We start from the raw sequence: 25,510 nt of genomic DNA, 5'->3' as shown, positions 1-25,510 counted from the left end.
GGCATATATGTTTACAAGGTTCTTCCTGTTTGCATCTTCTTACATGCATATCTTGATATGAAACTTATCATATCATTCTGTACAAATAGATTTTATGATATAATACAACTTCTTATGCAGTTCAAAAATTCCATACCTACTTTGACTCCATACTTCATCAAATGTAATTGTTACACCTTTCAGGTCTTGGGCTTGAAAAGTGCATTGAGCATGTTTGGAAAGACACCATTGTTTATCTTGATAGTGATGATCCAATTCTGATTGGCCGTGCGTATGGACGAGTTAGTCGTCATTTGTTACATGAAGAGTTATTGAAAAGGTAAAAGGAGGCTTGTTGGTCTTCTATTAACTCTCTTTACCAATTTCTTAATACTTGTAGTTCGAAGCCTTAATTGATATTAATGCCTATTAATCTCTCCTAGGTGTGTCGAGTCAGGTGTTTCATACCTTAATTCAAAGGTGGAAAGGATCATTGAAGCTACAGATGGCCATAGTCTTGTCATTTGTGAAAGAGATATTATTATTCCTTGCAGGTACATTGACATGCTCTTAATTTTTCCATTAAGTGTTGTCCTTAACAACTTAAAAGGTTTTACAGGTTTGCAACTGTTGCATCTGGAGCAGCTTCAGGGAAACTCTTGCAGTATGAGGTGGGGGGGCCCCGTGTTTCTGTGCAAACAGCATATGGGGTAGAAGTTGAGGTAAGATATTTACTAAAATATGTAAGAGGACTGTTCCATGTTTCTGCCCAAACAGGAGTACAAGACTTTATTGAAATCTATACTACCTATAAAAGAGCGAATTCCCCTTTTTTCTGGAATTTTCGTTGGACGTTTTCTTCCCCTCTTGTCTAAGCACACAGCGGGCATAAATAGGGCATATATGTCCTTTAGTCTCACTTCAGAAACTGCCCACTCATAACTGTTCAGAAACTACCCACTTATAAGTTATAACCTTTCAGAAACTGCCCATGAATTATAAATAGTTTTGTCTTAGAGATATTGCCATGTGTGAATGTACGTACACATTTACTAGTATGTATAAAAACCAGCTCAGACTTTTCCTATTTTACTTTTATAATGTGTCTAAGCAAGGGATATTAGGGTGTCAACAATACAAATCTTCTTCCTCCATTTTCTAAGACCATTTCTTCTGTAAAAGAAAGCTATTACATCTTTTTTCTTTTGATAAATGATGAAGTTTTATTAAGAAAGAGAAGGAATTGCATCAAAGTTTTACAAGACAATCATCCAAATAGGGATGCAAGGTGCGACATTATGTAATTCTCCCTCTAGAAGTGCAACATTTTAGGAGGTTGCCTCTATTTGGATATCTTTGAATGATTCCTAAAGATATTTCTATGCTATTACAGGAGTGGCCAGTTAGAGATTTCACTAGAAGAGGTAAAATATTATAGTTTCCTCCCTAGCCGAGGGAAGGAAAATGCTAGATCCTAGATGGTGGTTAAGATGATTGGCAAATAGGAGGGATGCTATATAGATGGGGATCAAGTTAAAGGAATTTATAAGGCTAAATTATCGTTCGTTTTTTATAGAAATGGAGAAGAAAATCTTGTAGGGTTATCCTTTTTGTGCATAACATCTGAGCTTTATGTGTATACTCTTATGATTCTCATCCTCTGACAATTGTATGTCTTTTGTTGACTATGCTGACTATTAATTTCATGTTGTCAGTCTGAATAGGTCTTTTATTTTAATTTTTTTTGTGCAAGGGAGAGAGAGTGGAAATGGAAGTGATAAGTATAACCAAATAATAAATTTATTAACATAGAACTTCTATGTTGTTTGTTGTGTGAATGATTGAATTTTCTAAAAAAACATAACATGCTTTTTTTTTTTCTTTTTATGCATGTAAAAAAATTCTATCGATGAAGTTTGTGAAAAGTTCACTTTGAAGATTCAACTGTCATAACCTGTAATTTGCTTTGTCTTTCTGCATTCTCCCAGGTGGAAAACAATCCATATGATCCTAGTTTAATGGTTTTCATGGACTATAGAGATCACACAAAACCGGCAGTTCAATGCTTGGAAGTAGAATATCCAACATTTCTTTATGTCATGCCCATGTCACCAACAAGAGTTTTCTTTGAGGTTTAATTTAATTTAGTTTTGGGTTTCAAAATATATTTTATTTTTATGTTAGTTCAATAACATACTAAGATGCTTAGAAAATTTTAATTGCAGGAGACTTGTTTGGCCTCAAGAGATGCCATGCCCTTTGATATGTTGAAGAAAAAATTGATGTCAAGGTTGGATAACATGGGTGTTCGAATAATAAAAACTTATGAAGAGGTAATACTTTTGATGGGATTACAATATCTCTTTGACTGGCTACAAATGAAGCTTGACATTTCTATCACTACATTAGAGTATTGGACAATCTACTTGCAGTATCTCAGATGAGAAAGTCTCATGGGTGAACCTGATCATATTCAGGGGGAGAGCCTGTGTTTGTGTGTGTGTGTGTGTGTTGGGGGGGGCGGGGGGGTGGGGGAGACCTATGAAGTTGATAGGTACTCATGTTCTACCATAGGACCCTCCAAAATTTTAACTTTTAAGAAAATTATGATATAGCAATCACAAAGTAAATGCTCAGTATCGATTTTATTATGACCTTATTGTTGAAGTTATAATTATGATTGTAATGCTGTTTTTTTTAATAAGTAAACAAAGTATTTATTGAATCTCAATGAGAATAGGCATTACAAGCATCCCACGGAGAGGCACAAGGTGTTGCCTTTCACATAGAAACTTTAATAGGATAGAAACAAAAATCAAATGCAATTGTGCCCAATACAAACTCCCTATTTACCCCTTGTTTAGCTTGCCCATCTGCCATAACATTAGCAGTTCTCTTAACCCAACAGATTTCCAAGTTCATATTTCTGGTTAGCCAACTAAACTTTTTCATCTCATCTCTAAAACACCAGATTATGGACTCTGGATCCTTCAACCACCCTATCATCAATTTTGAGTCCCCTTCGATCTCCACATTTATTAGACCCATCTCACTTTCTATTTGTACCCCTCTCATAGCCGCAAGTAATTCTGCCCTGATGGAATCTCCCACTCCCACGAGACCAGAAAATAGTGCAATGATACTTCCTTCTTTGTTTCTCAGCACCCCTCCTATGCCTGAAGGCCCCGGGTTTCCTTGACTACTCCCATCAAAGTTTAGTTTAATGTAGTCTTCAGCTGGGTGTTCCCAAAGAATCTTTTCTTTTCCTTTTTGGAAGTGCTTCTGGCCACTAACTTCCAATTTCTCCCTATATCATCAAAGGACCAAGATGAAAAAGAATTTGGGGTCCTAAGCCAAACCAAAACACAATCTTTTACCGCTTCTATGGATCTATCCTTTTTTGAGAAGATCCTATTATTTATTTCTTCCCACAGGGTACATACTATTGCTGCTCTACACTTCTCCACATAATTCTTCCCCTCCTTTTAGTCCAGACAAAGGTAGAAGGGTAAAAAGCTTATCTACCTCTGTTGGCAAGGACCACTTGCAACCAAGCAAAGAGAAAAGCCACTCCCAAATATCTACAACAAACAGGACAAGATATTAGTAAGTGGTAACAATTTTCTTCATTGGATTTACATAGAGTGAATCAGTCTGGGGATAAGCATAAGAAGGGTCTTCTTTTTTGTATCATGTCCATGGTGTTGATCTTCCTGTAGGACCTCCCAACAAAAGGCTCCAAATTTTGGTAGGAATAGGCCAACACCACACTTCTTTAATAAGAAAAGGCTGAGGAGGAGAAGACAAACAAAGAGACTTAACAAGAGAAGCACAAGAAAAAAGATCTTTTGGATGAGGAACCTAGATATTTCTATCTGGTTTGGTAGGATTCAAGCAAACATAATCAAGAAGTTGTAGTAACACATTCAACTCTACCACTTCAGCATCCCTCGACCCTCTTCAGAAACCAAAATCCCAATTATGATTTAAAAGAAGGATAGGATGAGTGATAAAGTCCGAAGCACACTTGTTTTTGTACAAAGAAATTGAGTAAAGGGAAGGGATCAAATCTTTAAGAGTTGAAGAACCAACCCAAAGGTCAAAAACTTTACCGCCCCCACCCCCTCCCCAAAAAAAAAAAGAAAAAAAAAGAAAAAAAATTGATGAAATTTCTAATTTCGTCATACTTGACAAAATTGAGAAATTGGTGAAGAATCCTGTTAATTTCTTTCCATGGTGAAGTAAGAGTAGCCCGTTGAGACACTCCTGCATCCCATACAGAGTTCATCCTGCCATGAATGCTAGCTATCACCTCATGCCACAATCTGTCCATCTCCAATGGCCACCCCCAAATCAAGTTCCCTATTTTGAATCTTTAACAATTTCCCATCTCAGCAAGTGATGTTTTTTCTCATTCCCTGGTTCCCTTAGGAAGTCCCTCATTACCTTCTCAATCTTCCTAGCCTCCTTCTGTGGAATCCTGAATGCTGACAAATAATATAAGGGTAGGTTTGCTAGGGTTGATCTAATTAGAGTAATCCTCCCACCCAAGGATATGTAATTCTTCTTCCACACTGCTAACCTTTTTGCACACTTTTCTAATATTGGAGAACAAAATCTACTCTCCTTGGGATTTGCACCTAAGGAAGCCCCAGATAGGTCAAAGGCCGACTAGAGATGGAACACTCAAGCCTTTCCACAATAGCCTCTATTTCTCTATCCTCCAAATTAATCCCCGCAATGCAGTTCTTTTCAAAATTGACTGAGATTTGAGACAACTTCAAATTTCTTCACCAAGCCCTTAAGGTGCCCAATCATCCTTTGTTCACTCCCTCGACAAGTATTAGTTTATCATGAAGTTAGTTAGTTGACTATATTTCTAACTTCTTTTTTTATTATTTACTCTTCAACAAAGTTATAAATATGGTCAACTTTAACATGACAAGACAATTATGGTTTAGTACCTAAAAAGAAGGTAATTGCAGTCCTTAATTTAAGGAAAGCAAATGATCCAACCTCTTTATTCTCAGTTTTCTTCTAAAGTTTCAAGGAGGCATATAATCCTGCTTATTTATTTATTTGTTTATTATTATATTTATTAAAAGTAAAATTTTATTTTTGGTGACTCTGATTCTAAATATTATCTCTCTCATGAAATAAATGTTTAAAAGGTAAAGATAAAGAAAAAATGAAGAAAGAAACCCAATATGATCCACTGATCTCTATTTGTGTCTTCTCTATCTCTATGTGTTTTGTGTTTAACTCTAAAAATTGCTATATTGCTCACTCCTATTATCAACATTTTTACATCATAGTGGTGAAGTCTTTATTTTTCCCAAGCTAAGTATAGAAGCTATTATGCTTGGCACAACATATTCATCATGTGATGTTGTGTTGATTTCAGTGATTTGCTTATTTACAGTGGCATTTTATTCATTTATAGTTTTTATCTTTTATATATGTCAATGATCTTATATTAAAATCATTATATATGTTTTGAATTGGGTTATGCCTGGTCCATTTATGGACTTGTAGTACCAAAATCATATTTAAAGACATAATTTACTTGTCAGCATTGGGCTGCTTGTCCTTTGTCCTACATTTCTCTCTGGAATGTATTGTTTTTTATTACTATCTACTTTTTTCATTTAATATTTTACCAAACCGGCCTCTTTTATGCATAAGAATGGCCACTTTGTGCAAAAATTGCCAAATGATAGGTCCTTGTCCAGTCTATCCCTCCCAAGACCCCATAGCCGGCACCAGCATTGGCTAATGGCCCTTTGGTCTCTGTTACAGTTAGAGATTTTATAGGAAATCTTAAGATAGTCAATTGCAAATTGTGTTAGAATATCAAAGATTTAACTGATCATGCAATTAAAAAATTTAAAAACATTAAAACATAACTAATAGGTACTAATGGGCAGCTATACTCTTGATGGTTAAACACATTTTCCAAAAGCTGGTCAGCTAGGGAATTTTTCTAAATGACCCTACTACCTATTTCTGCCATGCGGTTGATTGGATTTATCCATTCGATAAGGAAACATCTAGTTCAGCCATTTATCACTCCCCTAGTCCATATCAGCCCTATTTCCATTGTATTGGTGTTCTCCATAAAGTTAAATAATCTGTTCAAAGTCTCAACATTTTAATTTAAGTATGATGTCCAAATAAGGGCTTGTCTTGGCCACATAGTAAGTTTTTTTAGCTGAAATGATTTAAGTGCTAAGGATATGTTACTGAACAGAATGGAATGGCGAAACAGGGTTCACGTAGCCACCCCATATAGTTGGGACAAGGCTCAGATGATGATGATGATGATGGTCATGATAAACCTATGGTAACAACAGGAACATGTAGTAGCCCTTTTGAGCTCCCGAATACATTCCCATATTGAATTCTCCAGGGTCATTTAACCTGACTAGCAGACATGTCCCCTATGTATATGGAAAAAAAGGCTTGAACATCATTATTTTTTCTGGGCACTACCTGGAATGTAGATGTAACCATTGAGTCTTTTGTGTAGGAGTGGTCCTATATACCTGTTGGTGGATCATTACCAAATACAGAGCAAAAGAATTTAGCATTTGGTGCTGCAGCTAGCATGGTGCATCCAGCTACAGGTAGAAAACAATGACATTATCATTATCCACTTATTTTCCTAATCATTTGTATTAAATTGGTGCCCCTCTGTTTTACTTTTTCCAAACAGGCTATTCAGTTGTGAGATCTTTATCAGAGGCTCCAAAATATGCTTCTGTAATTGCAAATATATTGAAGCAAGGAATGGATTCCAAGCATGTAATGACTCCTGATAAGAACATTGGAAATATTTCAATGCAAGGTACATATGTGGTTAATATCAACCCTTGGTCATACTGATAAAAAGTCATTATTTATTCTGTTAGGAATAACTGGTACTCCATTCTTCATCATGAAGGGCCATTAACCAATGATGGTTCTCAATATCCAGGGTCTTTTACTGATAAATTTTTACCAGTAATTAAATAATTGAAAATATAATTCTTTATTGGTAAAAGTGTAATAATGAAGCAATTAAAAAGGTTGAAGATGCACGGTCTTATTTGGGCATACCTATGTCTAATGTATATGTTGCCTCTGACAGAAAAAACCATTTATAGTTGATGTATACCGGAAAATATGATGAAACAAACATTAGATTTATTTTAAATTTTTATGAGGTAAGGTGTAATTTATTTAGATATATTATTATAAGTATATGTTCAAGTGTGTATCTAAATGCAAGGTTCTTTTTTCATCTTCTGGACCTTTTAAAAACAATATAACATTTTTTCAAACCCCAAAATTTACTCCTGGTGGAGGGTTGCCACTATTTATTTTATTAATCAAAAAAGGGGGGAGGGGATACATAAATACCCATACAATATGACCTGCATTTCAGAATTATGACAACAGAATTGCCTGGAGCTCATTAAATAAAAGCAAAAGAAAAAAACACTACACTTTGTAATATATATATATATGTTTGAACGGTTCTATTCAAGGTTCAAAGTATTGATACACACAAACTTGCATCTTGGGTGAAACAAAGGCATGCAGCTCCTTTTTTTTTTTTTTAATAGTTTTACAGGGAGTCGGTCTTAGGCCTGACTACCCCTTAAAAATATAAAAAATCCAAAACCTTGAGTAGTTAGTGTGTTGGGGTGTAATTGGAATGATATGATATGCCTGATACATAGCGGAATTTTGATCCTTGGTTTTGTTCTATTTTTTTTTGAGAAATTTTTAAGTTGGATATACTTACCTAGCATTGGAACATCAAATTGAATATGAATTAAAGGCACTATTTTAAGTGTCAGATAAGTGGGAAAATGAGCAATCAACCAAGGTAATACAACCAGGTGGTAGGTGTTCAACACAATCATCATAAGTATATATTTCTCTCTCAAGAACAATGTTGCTTTCCCTGGGTAGTCTTCACCATTTGGTGCAGTATAATTGACAGAAATTGTTCTACTACTGGATGCATGATGTAAAAATCTTCTAACTACATTTTCATTATCAGCTTGGAGTTCTCTTTGGCCACAAGAAAGGAAACGTCAGAGATCATTTTTTCTCTTTGGACTGGCATTAATTTTGCAATTGGATATTGAAGGCATCAGAACATTCTTTCACACTTTCTTCCGTTTACCTAATTGGTATGGTCAAATCTCGAACTTTTTACTCTTACAATCATACGACTTGTGTACATGATTGCATGCAGCATGTGTAATGTAATCTTCTATATAAGTTTGGATGCATGCATGGAAGTTCATGTTTCTCTGTAAGAAACAAATGACTCTTTTTTTTTTCTTCTGGCAGACTAAATAACATTTAAATCTTGATCTATTCCATCTGCAAAACAAAATAATGGGACTTGGTAGTTGTTGAGGATATAATAAGGGAGGACAATTTTTCTTTTACAACTTGAAGTGTTAAGTACTTCAGTTTTAACCCCCTCCTGAACTATAAAACTTGTTTTGAGAAGCTGATCAAGCAACTCAATTTATCAGATGAAAAAGAAAATATACAGAAGTTAGTGCACAATCACTCCTCATATAATCCTTCGTCTAGCCCCATGGCTACTCCTCTCCAAACTGATGGGTTACCCAATACATATCCTTACAGACCTTTAGCACAAGTGGTTTGACCCCCCAGTACATCTCTTTTCTGCTAAACACCCTCACTGGCTGATCTGTCAAGGAATTTGCTGACCATTTGCCCTCTGAACACATCTAAAAATAGAATTCATGATGATTCCAAGTATCTATCCTCCCTAATAATGTATCTGTACTCTCTACTGCCGTGGTCCAGACTGTTTCCTTGCATCCATATAATTGCCAGCTGAGATTTTTTCTTCTCCTGAAAATTGCTATACCTTAAAGGGTACCCAATATCAGCCCTTGAAATAATGATAGGGATTCAGCTCTTATCAGTCACTAGCCCATTAAAATTTCACCTTGACTCTTTAAAGGCTTCACCAATTCCTGAACTTCCTGAATTTCCTTTACTGCAACCATTTGAAATTCAGCTTAATGGCATTTTCAAAAGGACCAGGGCTTGAGGGGTACTGGAATGTCTTGCTGAAGAAGAAGATATATGCTGCCATCTTCCGATTATTTCATCTGTAGAGAATGCTTTGATTTGAACCCCCACCAGTTCTGAACAGGCAGGCACTTGTGATCATTCTATTTATGTCTCTTTGTTTGCTCCTTGCTAGGAAAAAAAACCTTGCATTTTCATTCCAAACTGTCCAAAAGACTGCTGTTCTGGTGCACCTCAATTTCTTTTGGAATAGGAAAATGATGGCCTTAATTAGCTGTCAATGCCCCTAGGGGCTGTTCACCTGAAAGACAAAGAAAAAGAAATGGCCTGAGATACTAAATATAAATAGACGGAGATTAGCAAGAAAATTTGGAATTTATTTTGGAAGCATTCTAGAGTCATAGTAGATAGTAGTTACATTTTAGTATAAAAGGAAGATTTCTAAACTTACTATAGAAGGGATTTAAATCTAATCCTGCTGGTTTAGTGCCCCTGATGAATTAATGGTTTTTAACAAGATTATGCCTGCAAATGTGATTAAAAACTACTCATGTTGTGTTGTGTAGCTAATACATGCATATGACCAAACATGACACCTAACCTTCTGTTGTGTTAATTGTAATACAGGTATAGACTATTTCTTTTTTATGAATAAGGTGAGAAAAGAAGAAAATAGAAGAAAAAAAGAGAAGAGTAGAGATCGTTATACCACAAACTCTCTCTCTCTCTCTCTCTCTCTCTCTAATTAGAGAGATTCTTTGTATAATGTTAAAAGTATCCAGAATTACAAGTAATTCCCCCAGTGAGGTTGATATCTCTCTTCCTTGGCTATATATTTTTATTCCTAAAACAACCCTTCCTCATAGAAACTCCAGTCAAGCTGGTACCAGCTAACAATACCCTAGAGATTTTCTTGAATAAGTCAATTTGAGGATTTCAACATGCTGGCACTAGCTCTTACACCACACCTGTAGGGATCCAATGAGCTTGATTATTCTCAGGGTGATACTTTCGGCTCCTCCCATGGCAAGACAAGTTTTCAATTAATTAGATGGTACTCGTGGTGGCTCAAATCTCATACAAATGCAGTACTCATGGAAGCCCATGGCACTTAACTAAGACACAACTCTTTTTCCAGGCATATAAAATTACTCTAAAATTATCTAGAAATTCTTAAAAAACATGTAATTCAAGAACAACAAAGCAAATGGCACAAGATCGCTATTTTTAGTAGAACAAAATTACTATCTATAGTAAATTTGGACTTACTATTTATAATAATACTTCTAGTTACAATGGGGGTGAATGCATGGGGAAGATACCAGTTCAGTTGGCACTTGGAGTTTGGGATTTCTATGCTTAGCCAATTTGGGAAAACAGCTACTGCTGTGTTCCCTTGGAAACTTTTTCTTTCTTTCTTCCTTTTTTTTTGTTGTTTTGACTGCATGATACACCTAATTTGAATCCTATATTTGACAATTGAGAATCATGGAAGAGACATGCAGTCTGAGCAAGAACCCATAGTAACAAAACGAAGCTGCTAATACAAAGGTCTGCAAAGTGAAACGGGGAACAATAATAGTGTTTCTACTGTAGAAACGGGGAACAATAATAGTGTTTCTACTGTAACTACAGTAGTCCGAACCAGTAAGGAGAAGAAGAAAGAGAAGGAGAAGAAGAAGAAGAAGAGAAGAAGAAGAAGATGAAAGAACTGTCGAACCTGATCGCTAAACCCTATTAGTTGACCTCTTAATAGTGGTTAGGCTTCTAATTAAATGTACAAGGACTAAACTGCCCCTACTTAAGTATGGGACAGAGAACCTCTAATAAGACTGCCACATAAGCTCATAACTTAACCAAGGTGAGTTGACTAATCTACCCTTATTCGGCTAACTCTAACACTCCCTCTCAAGCTGGAGAATATATGTCATATACTCCCTAGCTTGTTACATATATAGTTCACTCTCCTTGAGCTTAAGGCTTTTGTAAACAAATCTGCCCACTGATCACCTGGGTTTACATGTTTTGTGTTTATCTCTCTAGTAAGAACCTTCTCCCTCACAAAGTGGCAATCAATCTCTATGTGCTTTGTTCTCTCATGAAAAACAGGGTTGGATGAGATATGGAGCGCAGCTTGATTGTCACAGTAATTCACATGTGGAACCCAATTTCTTGTAGGAGATTCCTCAACCACACTAATTCACATGTAGTGTGTGCCATGGCTCTGTACTCGGCTTCGGCACTGCTTCTAGCCACAACCATCTGCTTTTTACTCTTCCACGTCACATGATTTCCTCCAAGAAATGTGCAGTAACCTGTAGTAGATCTTCTATCAGACATAGAGCCCGCCCAATCTGCATCCGTGTACCCAACTACTTCAAGTTTTCCTCTTGGTTTATACAATAGCCCATGGCTCGGAGCTCCCTTCAAATATCTTACAATTCTAAGAACTGCATCCCAATGAGATATACGAGGGTTTTGCATAAATTGGCTCACCACACTGATTGCAAAGGAGATGTCTGGTCTCGTGATAGTCAAATAGTTCAGCTTCCCCACTAGTCGTCTATACCTTCCAGGATCATCAAATATTTCCCCTGTATCACTGCCCAACTTAACATTTGGTTCCATAGGAGTCTCAGCCGATTTTGCACCTAACAGTCCTGTTTCGTCCAATAGATCGAGAACATATTTTCTTTGGCACAGGTTTACACCTTGTCTTGATCTAGCAACTTCTATACCCAAGAAATACTTCAATGTCCCAAGGTCTTTTGTTTGAAAATGATTTTGCAGAAAGACCTTGAGTTTGTCGATCCCCAATTTTTCACTGCTAGTTATGACAATATCATCCACATAGACCACTAAGTGATCAACCTGGCATTGTTTCATTCCAAAATTCTTCACCACTTCACTAAACTTCCTGAACCAAGCACAAGGTGATTGTTTCAACCCATAAATTGCTTTTTTTAGTCTGCACACCTTACCAGCCTCCCCCTGAGCAACAAACCCAGGTGGTTGCTCCATATATACCTCCTCTATAAGGTCACCATAAAGGAAGGCATTTTTTATGTCAAGTTGAAATAAGGGCCAACCATACATAACTGCCAGGGAAATTAGCACACGGACAGAGCTAATCTTAGCCACTGGAGAGAATGTCTCCATATAGTCCACTCCATACAACTGTGAATACCCTTTAGCAACAAGTCTGGCTTTCAGATGCTCCACATTACCATTTGGCAAGTATTTAATAATATACACCCATTTACAACCCACAACATGCTTACCAGGAGGAAGAGTAGTGAGCTCCCATGTGTGAGTATGCTGAAGAGCAGAGATTTCTTCCTCCATTGCCTGCCTCCACCCAGGTGAACTAAGAGCCTCTTGGATATTGTTAGGTATGGAAATAGATGACAATAGTGAAACAAACTGGTGATGTGAGGCGGAAAGGCGAGATACTAAAACAAAATTGGAAATGGGATGGAGAGTAGAACTACGTTTACCTTTCCGTAAGGCAATGGGTAGGTCAAGTCCTGAAGGTTCAGCAACAGGAGCAACGACAGGATCCGTGGACAAGGTAGAAGCTGGAGGAGGGGCCGGTGTCGTTCGACGTGTATACACTTGTCGAATTGGTGGTCGTTCAGTAGGGATCTACACTGGATGAGGTGACGAGTCAACTCCAACAGGAACACCCGGAACAGGATCACTGACCGGAAGAGGAAGAGGAAGTAAAGGTGGAGACGAAGATGCTTCAGTTCCTGAGAAGAAGGGAACAGACTAAAAAAAGGTGACATCAAGACAGACATAGCACTTCCGAGTAATGGGATTATAACACTTGTACCCTTTTTGAGTCCGAGAGTAGCCAAGAAAGGCACACTTAATGGAGCGTGCATCCAACTTGTCTATTCCAGGACTCAGATTGTGAACAAAGCACACACAACCAAAGATACGAGGTGTTAATGGAAAGGGAGACAAGGTGGGGAACAAGATAGAGAAGGGAGACCGACCATGAAGAATAAAGGAGGGCATCCGATTAATGAGGAAACACGCAGTAAGTACAACATCACTCCAAAACCGTTTAGGAACACTCATATGATGAAGAATAGACCGAGCTGTTTCAAGGAGATGACGGTTCTTCTGTTTAGCCACCCCATTTTGTTGAGGAGTGGATGCACAAGAAGTTTGATGAATGATGCCATGCTGTTCTAAATACTGTTGAAAGGAAGTTAGAAAATATTCACGACCATTATCTGAACGAAGAACTTTGATTGGAACACCAAATTGTGTATGTATTTCAGCATGGAATTTTTGAATAATGGAAAATAATTCACTCATTTCTTTCATTAAATAAATCCATGTCATTCTTGAACAATCATCAATAAAAGTGACAAAATACTTGTAACCATTATAAGACTCTATTTTGATCAGGCCCCAAACATCTGAATGAACCAAAGCAAAAGGACTCAACATACGACTTTCAACTCTAGGACTGAAGGAAACACAACGATGTTTCCCAAACTGACACGACTCACACTATAACACTGACAAATGACTCAAAGACGGAACTAGTATCTTGAGTGCCTTGAGAGAAGGATGTCCTAGTCGACAATGCCACTGTAGAGGAGTGAGTGAAGTCTGAAGTGCAACTGACGATCCACCACCGTCAAGGTAATACAATCCACCAGCTTCATGCCCCCCACCAATCTTCTTCCCCATCCTGAGATCCTGAAAAACACAAGAGGAAGGGAAAAAAGTAACAAAGCAGTTAAGAGTCTTGGTTAATTTACTAACAGACATAAGATTGAATGGAAACTTAGGGACATATAGAATAGATGATAAAGAAAGAGAAGCCATGTCAATATTGCCAACACCACAGATGGGAGAGGAGGAACCATTGACAAGGGTAACAGTTTGAGATGTGGAAGTTTCAGAGAGAGAAGAGAACACACCTGGAGTCCCGGTCATGTGATCAGAGGCTCCAGAGTCAATAATCCAAGGAGAGGTTTTAGATGACAGGCAAGCTATATCTGAGTGGGCAAGAGTAGCAGTAGTGTGCTGTGAAGTGGACTAAAGGAACTGCTCATACTCATCACGCGGTACACTCACCATCTCCCTTCCAGAAACAGATGTAGATGTGGAAGGAGTTAGGTCTGCCTGTTGATTATCACTGGCATCAACCCCACTAGCAACAGCATGATTGGCCCATTTAGAGGGAGGGCGGCCATGAAGATCATAACAGAAATTTACGGAATGTCCTTCCTTGCCACAGTGGGTACACTTGTAGAGCTGCCTTTTTCTTTGCCACGGCCTCCCCTTGAGTCATGACCACCACCACGACCAAATATGGAACCACCACGACCTCCTCGGGAGGCATGTCCTCCCCCTTTCGTACCACGTCCACCTCCTCTGGCTGTCACAAAAGCTGATCTATCAGACTGTGTGGGATTCTCTGTCTGTCCCAAAGAAATCCTGCGAAGCCGAGCAAACACTTACTCAAGTGTAGGAAGGGTAGAGCCCCCCAATATTTGGGCCCTAACTGGTTCATACTCTGATTTCAACCCCACTAAGAACCTTGTGACATTTAGTTGTTCCCTTTGTTGTTGCTGAACCTTAACATCTGGAGTGAGAGGATGATAGACATTGAGTTCATTTATGAGGTTCTTCATACTGGCATAGTACTCTTCTAGGGTTTTATTTCCTTGTTGCAGACCAAAGTACTTTTGATAGAGCTGATATACCCTTGTAGTATTATCTTGCCCAGAATACAACTTCTTTGCATGTTCCCATATGTCCTTAGCTGTATCTAAGAACATGAAGTTGGCACTTATTTTGGATTCCATACTGTTCCATAGCCATGTCATGATTTGAACATCCCTCATGTTCCCAATCATCAAACCCTGGAGAGTCAGCCGGTGGTTTATCTTCTTTCACATGCTTCACTTTTCCCTTTGCCTTGAGAAAAACTTCCACCGACTTGGCCCATGGAACATAGTTCTCACCATTCAGTTTAATTGAGGTCATTTGCACACCTAGATAGTCAGAGGAAACCACCACACTAGGTTTCTGATCACTACAGCCATCTCCCATTGCTGCCATGATACTCTTTCAATGCTGCCTCTAATCTGAATTCCCAATCACCAACTAAGTGCTGCTGTCAAGAGTTTGATGTTCCAGAACCTACAGCAGTCTCTAAACACAATGATGGATACACACGCCTTTGTTCTTATCCACACCACTACTGATTCCAAAAAAAAAAACAGACTACACCAACATTAATTCAGCACTTACTAACCACATGCAATCTCTCTTACAACTACTCAACAGAGTTTGTGCATCACAAGCACCACCACATAGCCATAGCTGTCACACACAATACAGACCTGCTTTAATGCTTTTAAGAGGGCACCACAAGACCAACAAAAACTCAACTAGTACCATTGCATTACATGTTACACCATTCGGCCACCTACAGTAGCAGCCCTTACACCATTTGGTCACTGTAAACACAACCTGTTATTGGAATTTTTCCAAGAACCAGGGCAACAACCAACCTAGTTCTCTAGGTTCTGATCAGTCCTCTCAAGTTCTTGAAGATTTTCAACCCAGAAATACCAACAGCACACAGAGGAGAGATAACCAACCTTCGTTTGAAAGCTTCAGCCAAACCATTCACTGCTGAAGTTGTTTTCTTAGGAAAGGAGGTTCTGTGCACCAGAAAAAAGAAGAGCTGTGATGTTTCAGGCCTGGGACAAGCCACTTTTATCCATTGACAGCCCAGAGAAGAAAATGAGAGAACTGAAGCACGAACTGAAGTTGTCACAAACTGAAACAGGTCACGAACTGAAGTTGTCATGCTCTGATACCATGTTTCTACTGTAGCTACAGTAGTCCGAACCAGTAAGGAGAAGAAGAAAGAGAAGGAGAAGAAGAAGAAGAAGAAGAGAAGAAGAAGAAGATGAAAGAATTGTCGAACCTGATCGCTAAACCCTATCAGTCGACCTCTTAATAGTGATTAGGCTTCTAATTAAATGTACAAGGACTAAACTGCCCCTACTTAAGTATGTGACAGAGAACCTCTAATAAGACTGCCACATAAGCTCATAACTTAACCAATGTGAGTTGATTAATCTACCCTTATTCGGCTAACTCTAACAAATAGCTTATGAACATTAACTGCTTTCTTAACAAATGCTACAAGCTATCTGCAAATGAGCAAGTCCTCGTTGGTTTGCCTTTCTACTTATGGTAGAATGATAAATGGAGGTGTCTTTCTTGCAGGATGTGGCAGGGTTTTCTTGGTTCTACCCTTTCATCAGCAGACCTCATTGTGTTTGCTTTTTATATGTTTGTTATGGCACCGAATAGCATGAGAATGTGCCTAATTAGGCATCTTCTTTCTGATCCTACCGGATCAACTATGGTGAGAACTTTTCTGACTTTATAATTTGAGTGCGTCAAGTTTAAACACATATATTGTTCTATCCTACTGTATTACTCTAACGTAGAAGTATGAATCATTGGAAGGTTGTGTATATAATACATTTCTTCGTATATTCTGAAATCTTATATTTTCAATTCATAATAATTGATAGGTATTTTTTCATCCAAAATTTCCATCTAGCTTACAATTCCTGGTGTACCAATATAATCCAAATGGTCACCACCATCGATTCTAAATTGTTGTCACCTGCTTCATTCTGGAAATTCATCACTTGGTATGTAGGCTTGGATACCTCTTTGTTATCCCATTGGATAATTTCTCTCATTTTGTTCACTTCCCTCGCTACAGCTTTCTTGTCTGTTGATGCTCTCTTACGTGATCCCAGCCAATAACTAGAGCAGGCTGGATTATGGAAGAGATATTTTCCCTACCATCTCAGGAATGAGTGAATATGCACTTGATGAATCATTTTGGGTGGTGTTAATACCAGTACCATTTTGTTGCCAAATGGAGTAACTGAGTGGTTGAGTACAAAACCACAAGGCATCAGAAATAACCAAATGACAGCTTTGGAGCTAGGGGTGGCAATTGGGTACGTTGGGTTTCTAAACCGAAAACCCATTAATGATTCTTTTAATAAAATTAAATTGTCTTGACTCAACCCAACCCGTCCAACTCATTAACCTTGTGACAACTTTAGTTTTATGAAAATGGCTTAAAGGTTAAAGCCAAGTCATTTTTTTAACTTGGTTAGATATGGCTTAATGATAAGAATACTTGTCTTTTACACAAGTGTTCTTTGTTCAAATCACATCACTTGCACATAGTTTTTACGTAGAGAATTCAAGTGGAATTAATCATTTGGATTAATATTTAAAGCCCAGTTTGGATGTGTGAAAATACAAAGTTTAGAAATACCGTATACAAGGTTTTGAAGTGCACATTTCTATTTACACACTTCCCAAATTGAGCCTAATGAAAGCTGATGGTTGTAGTTAATGCTTTTGTATTTAAGTGGAAGGACAATGGGAATTTAACCCATAGTTGAACCAGCCAATTAGACCTGTTAATGGTCTGAAAACCTACCGGACCGAATTATCGTTGAACCAACTAATCAGATTTGTTAGTGGTCTGAAAACTAATCGGAGTGGAGTCTGGACTGGTTGATTCTATATATTGGTTGGTTGGATCGGTCCGAACTGGATTAGATGTTGAAGACAGGATGGGTTTCGAGCTAACAAGAGTCGCGCATGAGTTGAGAAGTCAATGCATTAATTATAAATTGAGAGTTAATTGCAGTAATTATGAGTTAATTCAATGACTTATTTGAATTTAAATAAAGTCAAAAGGATGTCAATGGGTCGGACTATCCAGCCTTAGAGTTAAGGATTTCTTTTGATGTTTATTTCGGTTTTTCTGTTTTTCCGCTAATGAAAGAGGTGAAACCTAACCTATAAACCAAAATTCAATTTAAAAAAAATACAATTGAAAGGCTGTGGGGCTAGGTTGGGCCATTGGAGTGGGTTTGGGAACGACATGTTTCTGAGTCGAGTTCAGGTGGGAACATTAGAGGGTTGGGTTAGGGTCAAGGCAAAACCCGAACCAAACCTGACCCGTTGACACTTTATATAACAATAAAAAATAATGAGAAGTGGTTAACCGATAGGTGTCCACGAGGCCACAACCCGACCCAGTTCAAACCATTTAAGTTGATTCAATGGCAACTCATTTAAGTCGACACTTGGCATCAGTGCTGTTGCTCCAGAAAACGGTGATACATCAGTGCCACATTGGAAAAAATGATGCTTTAAGAAACGCCAATTTATTTGGAACTGTTTTTTCATAAAAAAAAATAGTGCTCCAAGCTACACTTTGGAAATCGAGAAGGTGTGGTTTAGAGCAATGCCAAATTTGATGTTTTGTTAGATTGGAACTCATTGCTGCCAACGAGGACATGATATGATAATAACGTGTATTTTCTATAAATGGTACCGGTACTGAAAATAGATAAAGAGCATAGGTACCAAACAGAAAGTGTTGTTGTTGCTTCAGGAAACATGACAATAACATTTCAAACAGAAAAAAAAAACACCATTTTCTTGGCAAACGGTATTGCAGCACCAATACTAAATGAAGATAGACATGTCAAAGGATGGGCCATGTTGAAGATAGACATGTCTTCAACATGGCCCATCCTTTGACATGTCAAAGGGATATGATAGAAGTCGAAGGTTTTTTTAGTAAAAATAATGGAGAAGATGGGATTCCCAGAAAGATGGTGCAAAATGGTGAATTTTTGTATTCAAACACCAAGGTTCGCAATTAAAATAAATGGAACCCTAAATGAATTTTTTCAGGCTAGGAATGGATAAGACAAGGTGGTCAAGTTTCACCTTACCTATTCATTATAGGGATGCAAGCACTGTCTAGCCTCTTCCAGAAAGCTGAAGACAATAAGGAGCTGCAAGATATAAGATTATGTAGAAATGGTCCTCCAATATCACATCTGTTATTTGCAGATGGTTGTGTTATAATCTGTAAGGCTGAAATCAGTTAAGGAAGGTCAAAGAAATACTGGCAATGTTTGAAAGCTGATCGGGAGAAAAAATTAACTTGACAAAAGCAGGGGCTCATTTCAGTAGAGGAATACAGAGAAGAAAGGAAAAAAATACTACTCAAAATTCTCAGAATGAAACGCATGTAGATCCAAGAAAATATCTGGGTCCAAGTAATGTTCCATTGTTCCCAAGGTGAACAAAACAACGACCATTGGGAAATTGTGGATAAAATGAACACTAGATTTGCTACTTTGAAGGCAAAATTGTTGTCACAAGCAGGGAGAACTACGCTAGTGAAAACAGTGTTACAAGCCTTACCGACCTACTTAATGTCCCACTCATTATTACAGAAAAGAACAATTAAAGAAATTGAACGAATCCAGAAGAGGTTCTGATGGGAAGGAAATGACAGAAACAAAGCTTATGCACAATCCCATGGCACCATATCTGTAAAACCAAAAATCAAGGAGGTCTGGGCTTCAGGAAAATTGAGGAATTCAACAAGGCTCTCTTCTCAAAACAGATATGGAGATAGAAAGGGTCAGTGCACCAAGGAACCAAGAAGGGCATTGGAACCCCCCCCCCCCCCCTACAAGAGCTATTTGAGGAAGAAACAATAAGCCACATCGTACAGGTGAACAGAATTCCATCCACAGACCCAGACAAACTCCTATGGAAGATTTCAAGAAAAGCATTATACAGTGTCAAAACAGGCTACAAATTATTTATAGATCAGCTTTCATTCTCCTCTGGACCACATGACAACAGGAATCTGGAAAACAAAAGAGCCCTTCAGGTTTCAAATATTCATGTACAAGGCATGGTGGGATGGAGTAAAAACCAGAGACACTCCTTTTTTTTTTTCCAAGAAACAGAAAGACACTGCACTTTATGCGATGCTGCTATAGAATCATGGCTGCATCTCTTTTTTCAGTGTTTCTCTGTGAGGGCCATCTGGCTTACAACCCAAATTGGAATGAACCCCGAGGAAGTAAATAACAAACAGCTGAATCAGTTCGTCACTGATAGGATAACAGCAAAGTTAAAAAGCATACCACCAAACCTCAAACAGAGGTATGTTGCCAAAATTTTCATCATTTTCAGTCTCATATGGGACATGAATAATGCAAAGATCCATCAACAACACATACTTGATCTCATACATTTGATAGAGAAAGCTGATTCATATATAGAACCTAGAACCCATTGACAAACTCTGAACAAGCAGCAAACAATGCTTGGGGAGACTGTCAACAGAACACAGATGTCTATTTATGTGGATGGCTCATACGACCCAGCAAGGGCAACAGCAGGGACAGGTATTGTCTTACTAACTAATTATCAATCTATGATTTCAACAGAGCTGCTTCAAGTCTTCAAGCTGAAGGGTGGGTAATAATCCATGGACTGCAAAAAGCATCTCAATGAAAATCAAATCTGCAACTCTTTTGTCTGATGCCGAAAGTATTGTAAATAGTATCAATGGAAAAGCAGAATGCACCGACTGGAAAGCGATACACCACGGGGAAGTAGCCACTAACCTATTTACTTTTTTTAATACTACATATATCAAGTATGTTTGTAGAACTCTTAATACAATTGCCCATGAGCATATAATGCCGGTAAATACATTATAGTTATCCAAAATGAGTATCTCAGCATGTAGAGAAGGTAATGCAGTTTTGTTCTTCTGAAAAATAAGTCCATTAAGTGCATTTGATAAAAAAAATGACAGAAATCATGACTAATGCGTTGCATGTAGAAAAAATTTTGGATCCCATTATGAAAAAAATCTCGACCCTAGCCTACTCAAATTGTACATTTGCACCCATAGTCATAGCTACAATAACTTATTCAATGTGGATGTTAAAGTACTTATCATCCATCTTAAAGTATTTGTACCAGGACCGATTTTTTTTCCTCAACAACAAAACAAGGTGTGTCGATACTCTGAACCTTGCTTGTGACCTCCAATGAAACTAACATTTTTTTTGATAAAATATTGGAAGAGGACACAAGACGGGGGGTAGCACGTCCCCACAAATCACTAGACACAATTACACTATTATCATAAGGAAGAGCTCTTGGGTTGAAGCTTGAAGAGGCATCACCAAACGTTTGCACTTCATGGGCTAACTAGTCCGAGGACGACCTTGTTATCTTCTTGATTCCTTCTTAGTGCAATTCAGAGCGCAGAGAAGCCTCTCTTAGTCCTCTGTATTTGCATCATATACAAGTCCAGGGTCAAGCGCCTTGTTAGGATTGAGGTGACCCGCTCCCGTGGCAAGAGGACTGGTGGGTTGCTTGCCATCTAAGAGTTCTGTGATGGGTTTGAGGGTGATATTGAGTGAATCTTCTGTGGTCATCACGGCAGATCGAATGGCCATTGGACTCCATTCAGGATGGACTGCTTTCAGAAGTGCTGTCATTACCACCACATGAAGACAAGCCATGGAGGTTCCGTACATGATGTTGAAGTTGCTAAACAATTTTGTTGATCCTTCGTTCACCATAGGACTTATTGGAGGGCAAGATGTAAAAGAACAAAGGAGCCGGGGGCTATGAGGTCAGGCTTTGTTCCGATATGTGTATTAGGAAATTCAAGAGTTGCTCTTGTATCATGGCTTTCATTCAGGTACTTACTTCAGGATTGCTTGACCCACGAGAACGGCTGGAAATGAGAAGATAGCTCCAGATACCTGCGTTGTGAACTTTGGGGATTTTTAGATCAATGTTGTGATCACCTATAAATTTACTGTTATAGAAAATTGTGCATTCACACACAACAATCTTGTGACCAACGTTACACAAATCCTTCGCCTAAAAAGATGCACCCGCAATTGAAACACCATAGCCACTGTATTGCTTGATATCAATCTGCATGGAACAATCTCTGATGAACTGCTTACACTTAGCTGTCCTGTGTTGATAAATTCATCCTTACCAGAAATTGTGAAGACATTTACAAACAATGAACCTGAAAATTAAATGTACAACTTAATCAACATTCTTCATGGAAAACTTGAAGGACATGCATTGTCCGTTTAACTAGATCATAGACAAAAAAATTTATGTCTTAGAACAACGTCTGCAGAGATAAAAAAGATATTAGCTTTCTTCTATTCAGTCAGGCTTACCAACTCATAGCTTTAATAACTCATATACCAATTGAGGCCAATATACACGCAAGATTATTGGTATTGACAATGCATCTACATCATTCAAAATTTTTTGTTTCAGACAGCAGAACTGCCATACAACAGTTTGACACTTCATTAAAATGAAGAGAAGCATTTCCAATGCCTTAAAGTAGAAATGTTTTAGAGAATCGGAAACAATGGAGAAAGTCTACTGATGATTGAAAAAACATAGGAAGTTTAATGATAAAACAATTACTTATGAAAAAAAAAGATTGTTGGAGAAGTCAAGAGTTGGCAGAACTAACTAAACATCAGAATGGACTTTCAGTCAAATTTTTATCCTGATATAACTTGATTAGTTTTTGCAGATTATCTTTTATTCCTAGATAAATAAGGAAGTTCTTATATATGTTAACAGTCGAATTTTTATCCAATGGTGGCCCCTGCGCTATCGGTTGTAAGGACCAATTATTGTGACTTGCACAATTGCATTTCGAATTACTTAAGATAGACAGTAGTTGGGATTTCCCTATAATCAATGTAGAGGGTGCACGCACATATCTAAAAAGGCCATTATCCAATTGTGGCCCCTGCGCTACCTGGGGTCTTGGGAGGGATAAATTGGATAGTCTTAAGTCCTAACCTTTGGCATTTTCTTTTGCCCAAAGTGGTTGTTCTCAGTCTCACAATATGAAGGTGCACATATTTCTCATATCCATAAATAGTATTCAGGGAACTTTTCAAGCAGTTCACTTTTATCCAACCCATGCCTAGCACTTCATTGTGGAAAGTTGTTTATTAGATATGGTTGTTTAATAACTTATGCCCAATTTCTGATTGTTTTGACAACTAGGCTTCTATTCAATGGATAAATAGTGGAGATACCTTTAAATGTTTTTCACATTGCAAACACATTTATGAAATTCTTCTTTGTTATTTCTCTTTATCGGACATGGTGTCATGACTTGATATATTGCAATGTATTTATGAGTTTGTGTACATACTACATAGATTACATTTGAAAACGAGTTTAATAATGACATTTCATTTAGCCAAGAATGTGGAGAATTACCTACAAATCCACAAATCATGTAATACAAAATTACAAAAAACAAAAAGTCATTTATACTTCACATTTGCACAGCTTCCAAGACCTAAAATTCAAGAAATCAATGGGTGACACAAGAAGAGCTAGGGGGTAGAGCAAAAGGGACATGGGTAGAAGTAGTAAGAAATGATTTAGGCACTAATAAATTAACAATGGATATGGCTTTAAATTGAATGGATTAGTGAATCAGGATTCATGTAGCCAACCCCATATAGTTAGGATAGGGCATGGTTGATAATGATGGTGACATACTAGGGATGCTTGTTTATGAAATTTCCTAGCTTGCTTGGCCTGCAAATTTTTGGGCCAAGCTAGCCACATTTCTCCTAGGCCTGGCCTAGTCTAGACCCACAGCAAGCCTGCAAAAAATGCAGATCTGTGATGCTTAGCTATATCAAATTGATATTAATTGTAATCTCAGAATGAACTTTCAGCTTGCATCCGTTAATTGTAACCATAGAATGAATGGACTTTCAGTCAAATTTTTATCCTGATATAATAGATGTGATTGCAAATTTGTAGATTTAGAATTGTCTTTAAGAAATCTTACAACTTGTCTATGTTGTTTGGGCACACATTAGACTTCAATATCTTAATAAATATTATTAAAATAATAAGATAATAATAATAATAACAACAAGAATAATATATTAATAATAAAATATTATTACACTATTAACAATACATGAAAAATAATAATAAAATAATAGTACTATAACAAAATATCAATAAATTAATTATTAAATATTATAATAAAATATTAATGCAATATAATTAAATAATCATAAAATAATAATAAACAATAATAATTGAATAATAAAATATTATAAAATTAATAATAAGATAACAATACTAAAATAAGAGTACATTAATAATTAAAATAATAATAAAAGATTAGTAAAATGTTCTGTAAAAAATAATACCATAATAAAACATTAATAAGTTTAATAATAAAAAACAAACATATTAATTTATTAAATAATAAAATGCTAACATATAATTTATTAAATAATAATAAATTATTTTTAAAATTATTAACAAAAAATAATAGCATATTAATAATGTAATAAGAAAATAGTATAATATTTTTTAATAATATATTCATAAATTAATGAGACATACTAAAATATTAATAATTAAAAACTAATAAAATAATAATTATATATTCATAAAATAATAATAATAAATACTAAGATATTGAAGTCTAATGTGTGCCCAAACAACATAGACAAGTTGTAAGATTTCTTAAGACAATTCTAAATCTACAAATTTGCAATCACATATTATATCAGGATAAAAATTTGACTGAAAGTCCATTCATTCTCTATGGTTACAATTAACGGATGCAAGCTGAAAGTTCATTCTAAGGTTACAACTAATATCAATTTGATATAGCTAAGCATCATAGATCTGCATTTTTTGCAGGCTTACTGTGGGTCTAGACTAGGCCAGGCCTAGGAGAAATGTGGCTAGCTTGGCCCAAAAATTTGCAGGCCAAGCAAGCTAGGAAATTTCATAAACAAGCATCCCTAGTATGTCATCATCATTATCAACCATGCCTTATCCTAACTATATGGGGTTGGCTACATGAATCCTGATTCACTAATCCATTCAATTTAAAGCCATATCCATTGTTAATTTATTAGTGCCTAAATCATTTCTTACTACTTCTACCCATGTCCCTTTTGCTCTACTCCCTAGCTCTTCTTGTGTCACCCATTGATTTCTTGAATTTTAGGTCTTGAAAGCTGTGCAAATGTGAAGTATAAATGACTTTTTGTTTTTTCTAATTTTGTAATACATGATTTGTGGTTTTGTAGGTAATTTCCACCTTCTTGGCTAAATGAAATGTCATTATTAAACTCATTTTCAAATGTAATCTATGTAGTCATGACACCATGTCCGATAAAGAGAAATAACAAAGAAGAATTTCATAAATGTGTTTGCAATGTGAAAAACATTTAAAGGTATCTCCACTATTTATCCATTGCATAGAAGCCTAGTTGCCAAAACATTCAGAAATGGGGCATAAGTTATTCAACAACCATATCTAATAAACAACTTTTCACAATGAAGTGTTAGGCATGGGTTGGATAAAAGTGAACTGCTTGAAAAGTTTCCTGAATACTATTTATGGATATGAGAAATATGTGCACCCTCATATTGTGAGACTGAGAGAAACCACTTTGGGCAAAAGAAAATGCCAAAGGTTAGGACTTAA

The 25,510-nt window shown here is 37.0% G+C and overlaps 1 protein-coding gene across 2 annotated transcripts in view; it reads left to right on the top strand.

Moving 5' to 3' along the window:
• Positions 1-16,652, top strand: part of LUT2 (Lycopene beta/epsilon cyclase protein) — a 29,908-nt gene extending 13,256 nt beyond the window's left edge. The window contains exons 3-11 of one of the 2 annotated variants that reach the window (XM_088958312.1): positions 184-319; positions 423-533; positions 599-701; positions 1,968-2,111; positions 2,205-2,312; positions 6,509-6,605; positions 6,695-6,826; positions 8,030-8,162; positions 16,321-16,652. In XM_088958312.1, coding sequence (XP_088814438.1) covers positions 184-319; positions 423-533; positions 599-701; positions 1,968-2,111; positions 2,205-2,312; positions 6,509-6,605; positions 6,695-6,826; positions 8,030-8,162; positions 16,321-16,486 — 1,130 coding nt within the window. In that variant the 3' untranslated portion in view covers positions 16,487-16,652. Of the gene's footprint in view, positions 1-183; positions 320-422; positions 534-589; positions 702-1,967; positions 2,112-2,204; positions 2,313-6,508; positions 6,606-6,694; positions 6,827-8,029; positions 8,163-16,320 lie in introns of both variants that reach the window. The other variant, XM_088958311.1, reaches the window with a different exon arrangement.
• Positions 16,653-25,510: the final 8,858 nt, after the last annotated feature.

Source organism: Nelumbo lutea, chromosome 8 (assembly GCF_056320005.1).
Source record: "Nelumbo lutea isolate HS-2025 chromosome 8, American lotus-T2T, whole genome shotgun sequence".
Classification (NCBI taxonomy): Eukaryota; Viridiplantae; Streptophyta; class Magnoliopsida; order Proteales; family Nelumbonaceae; genus Nelumbo; species Nelumbo lutea.
The sequence above is the reverse complement of the archived record's forward strand: the minus strand, read 5'-3'. Positions and strand labels throughout refer to the sequence as shown.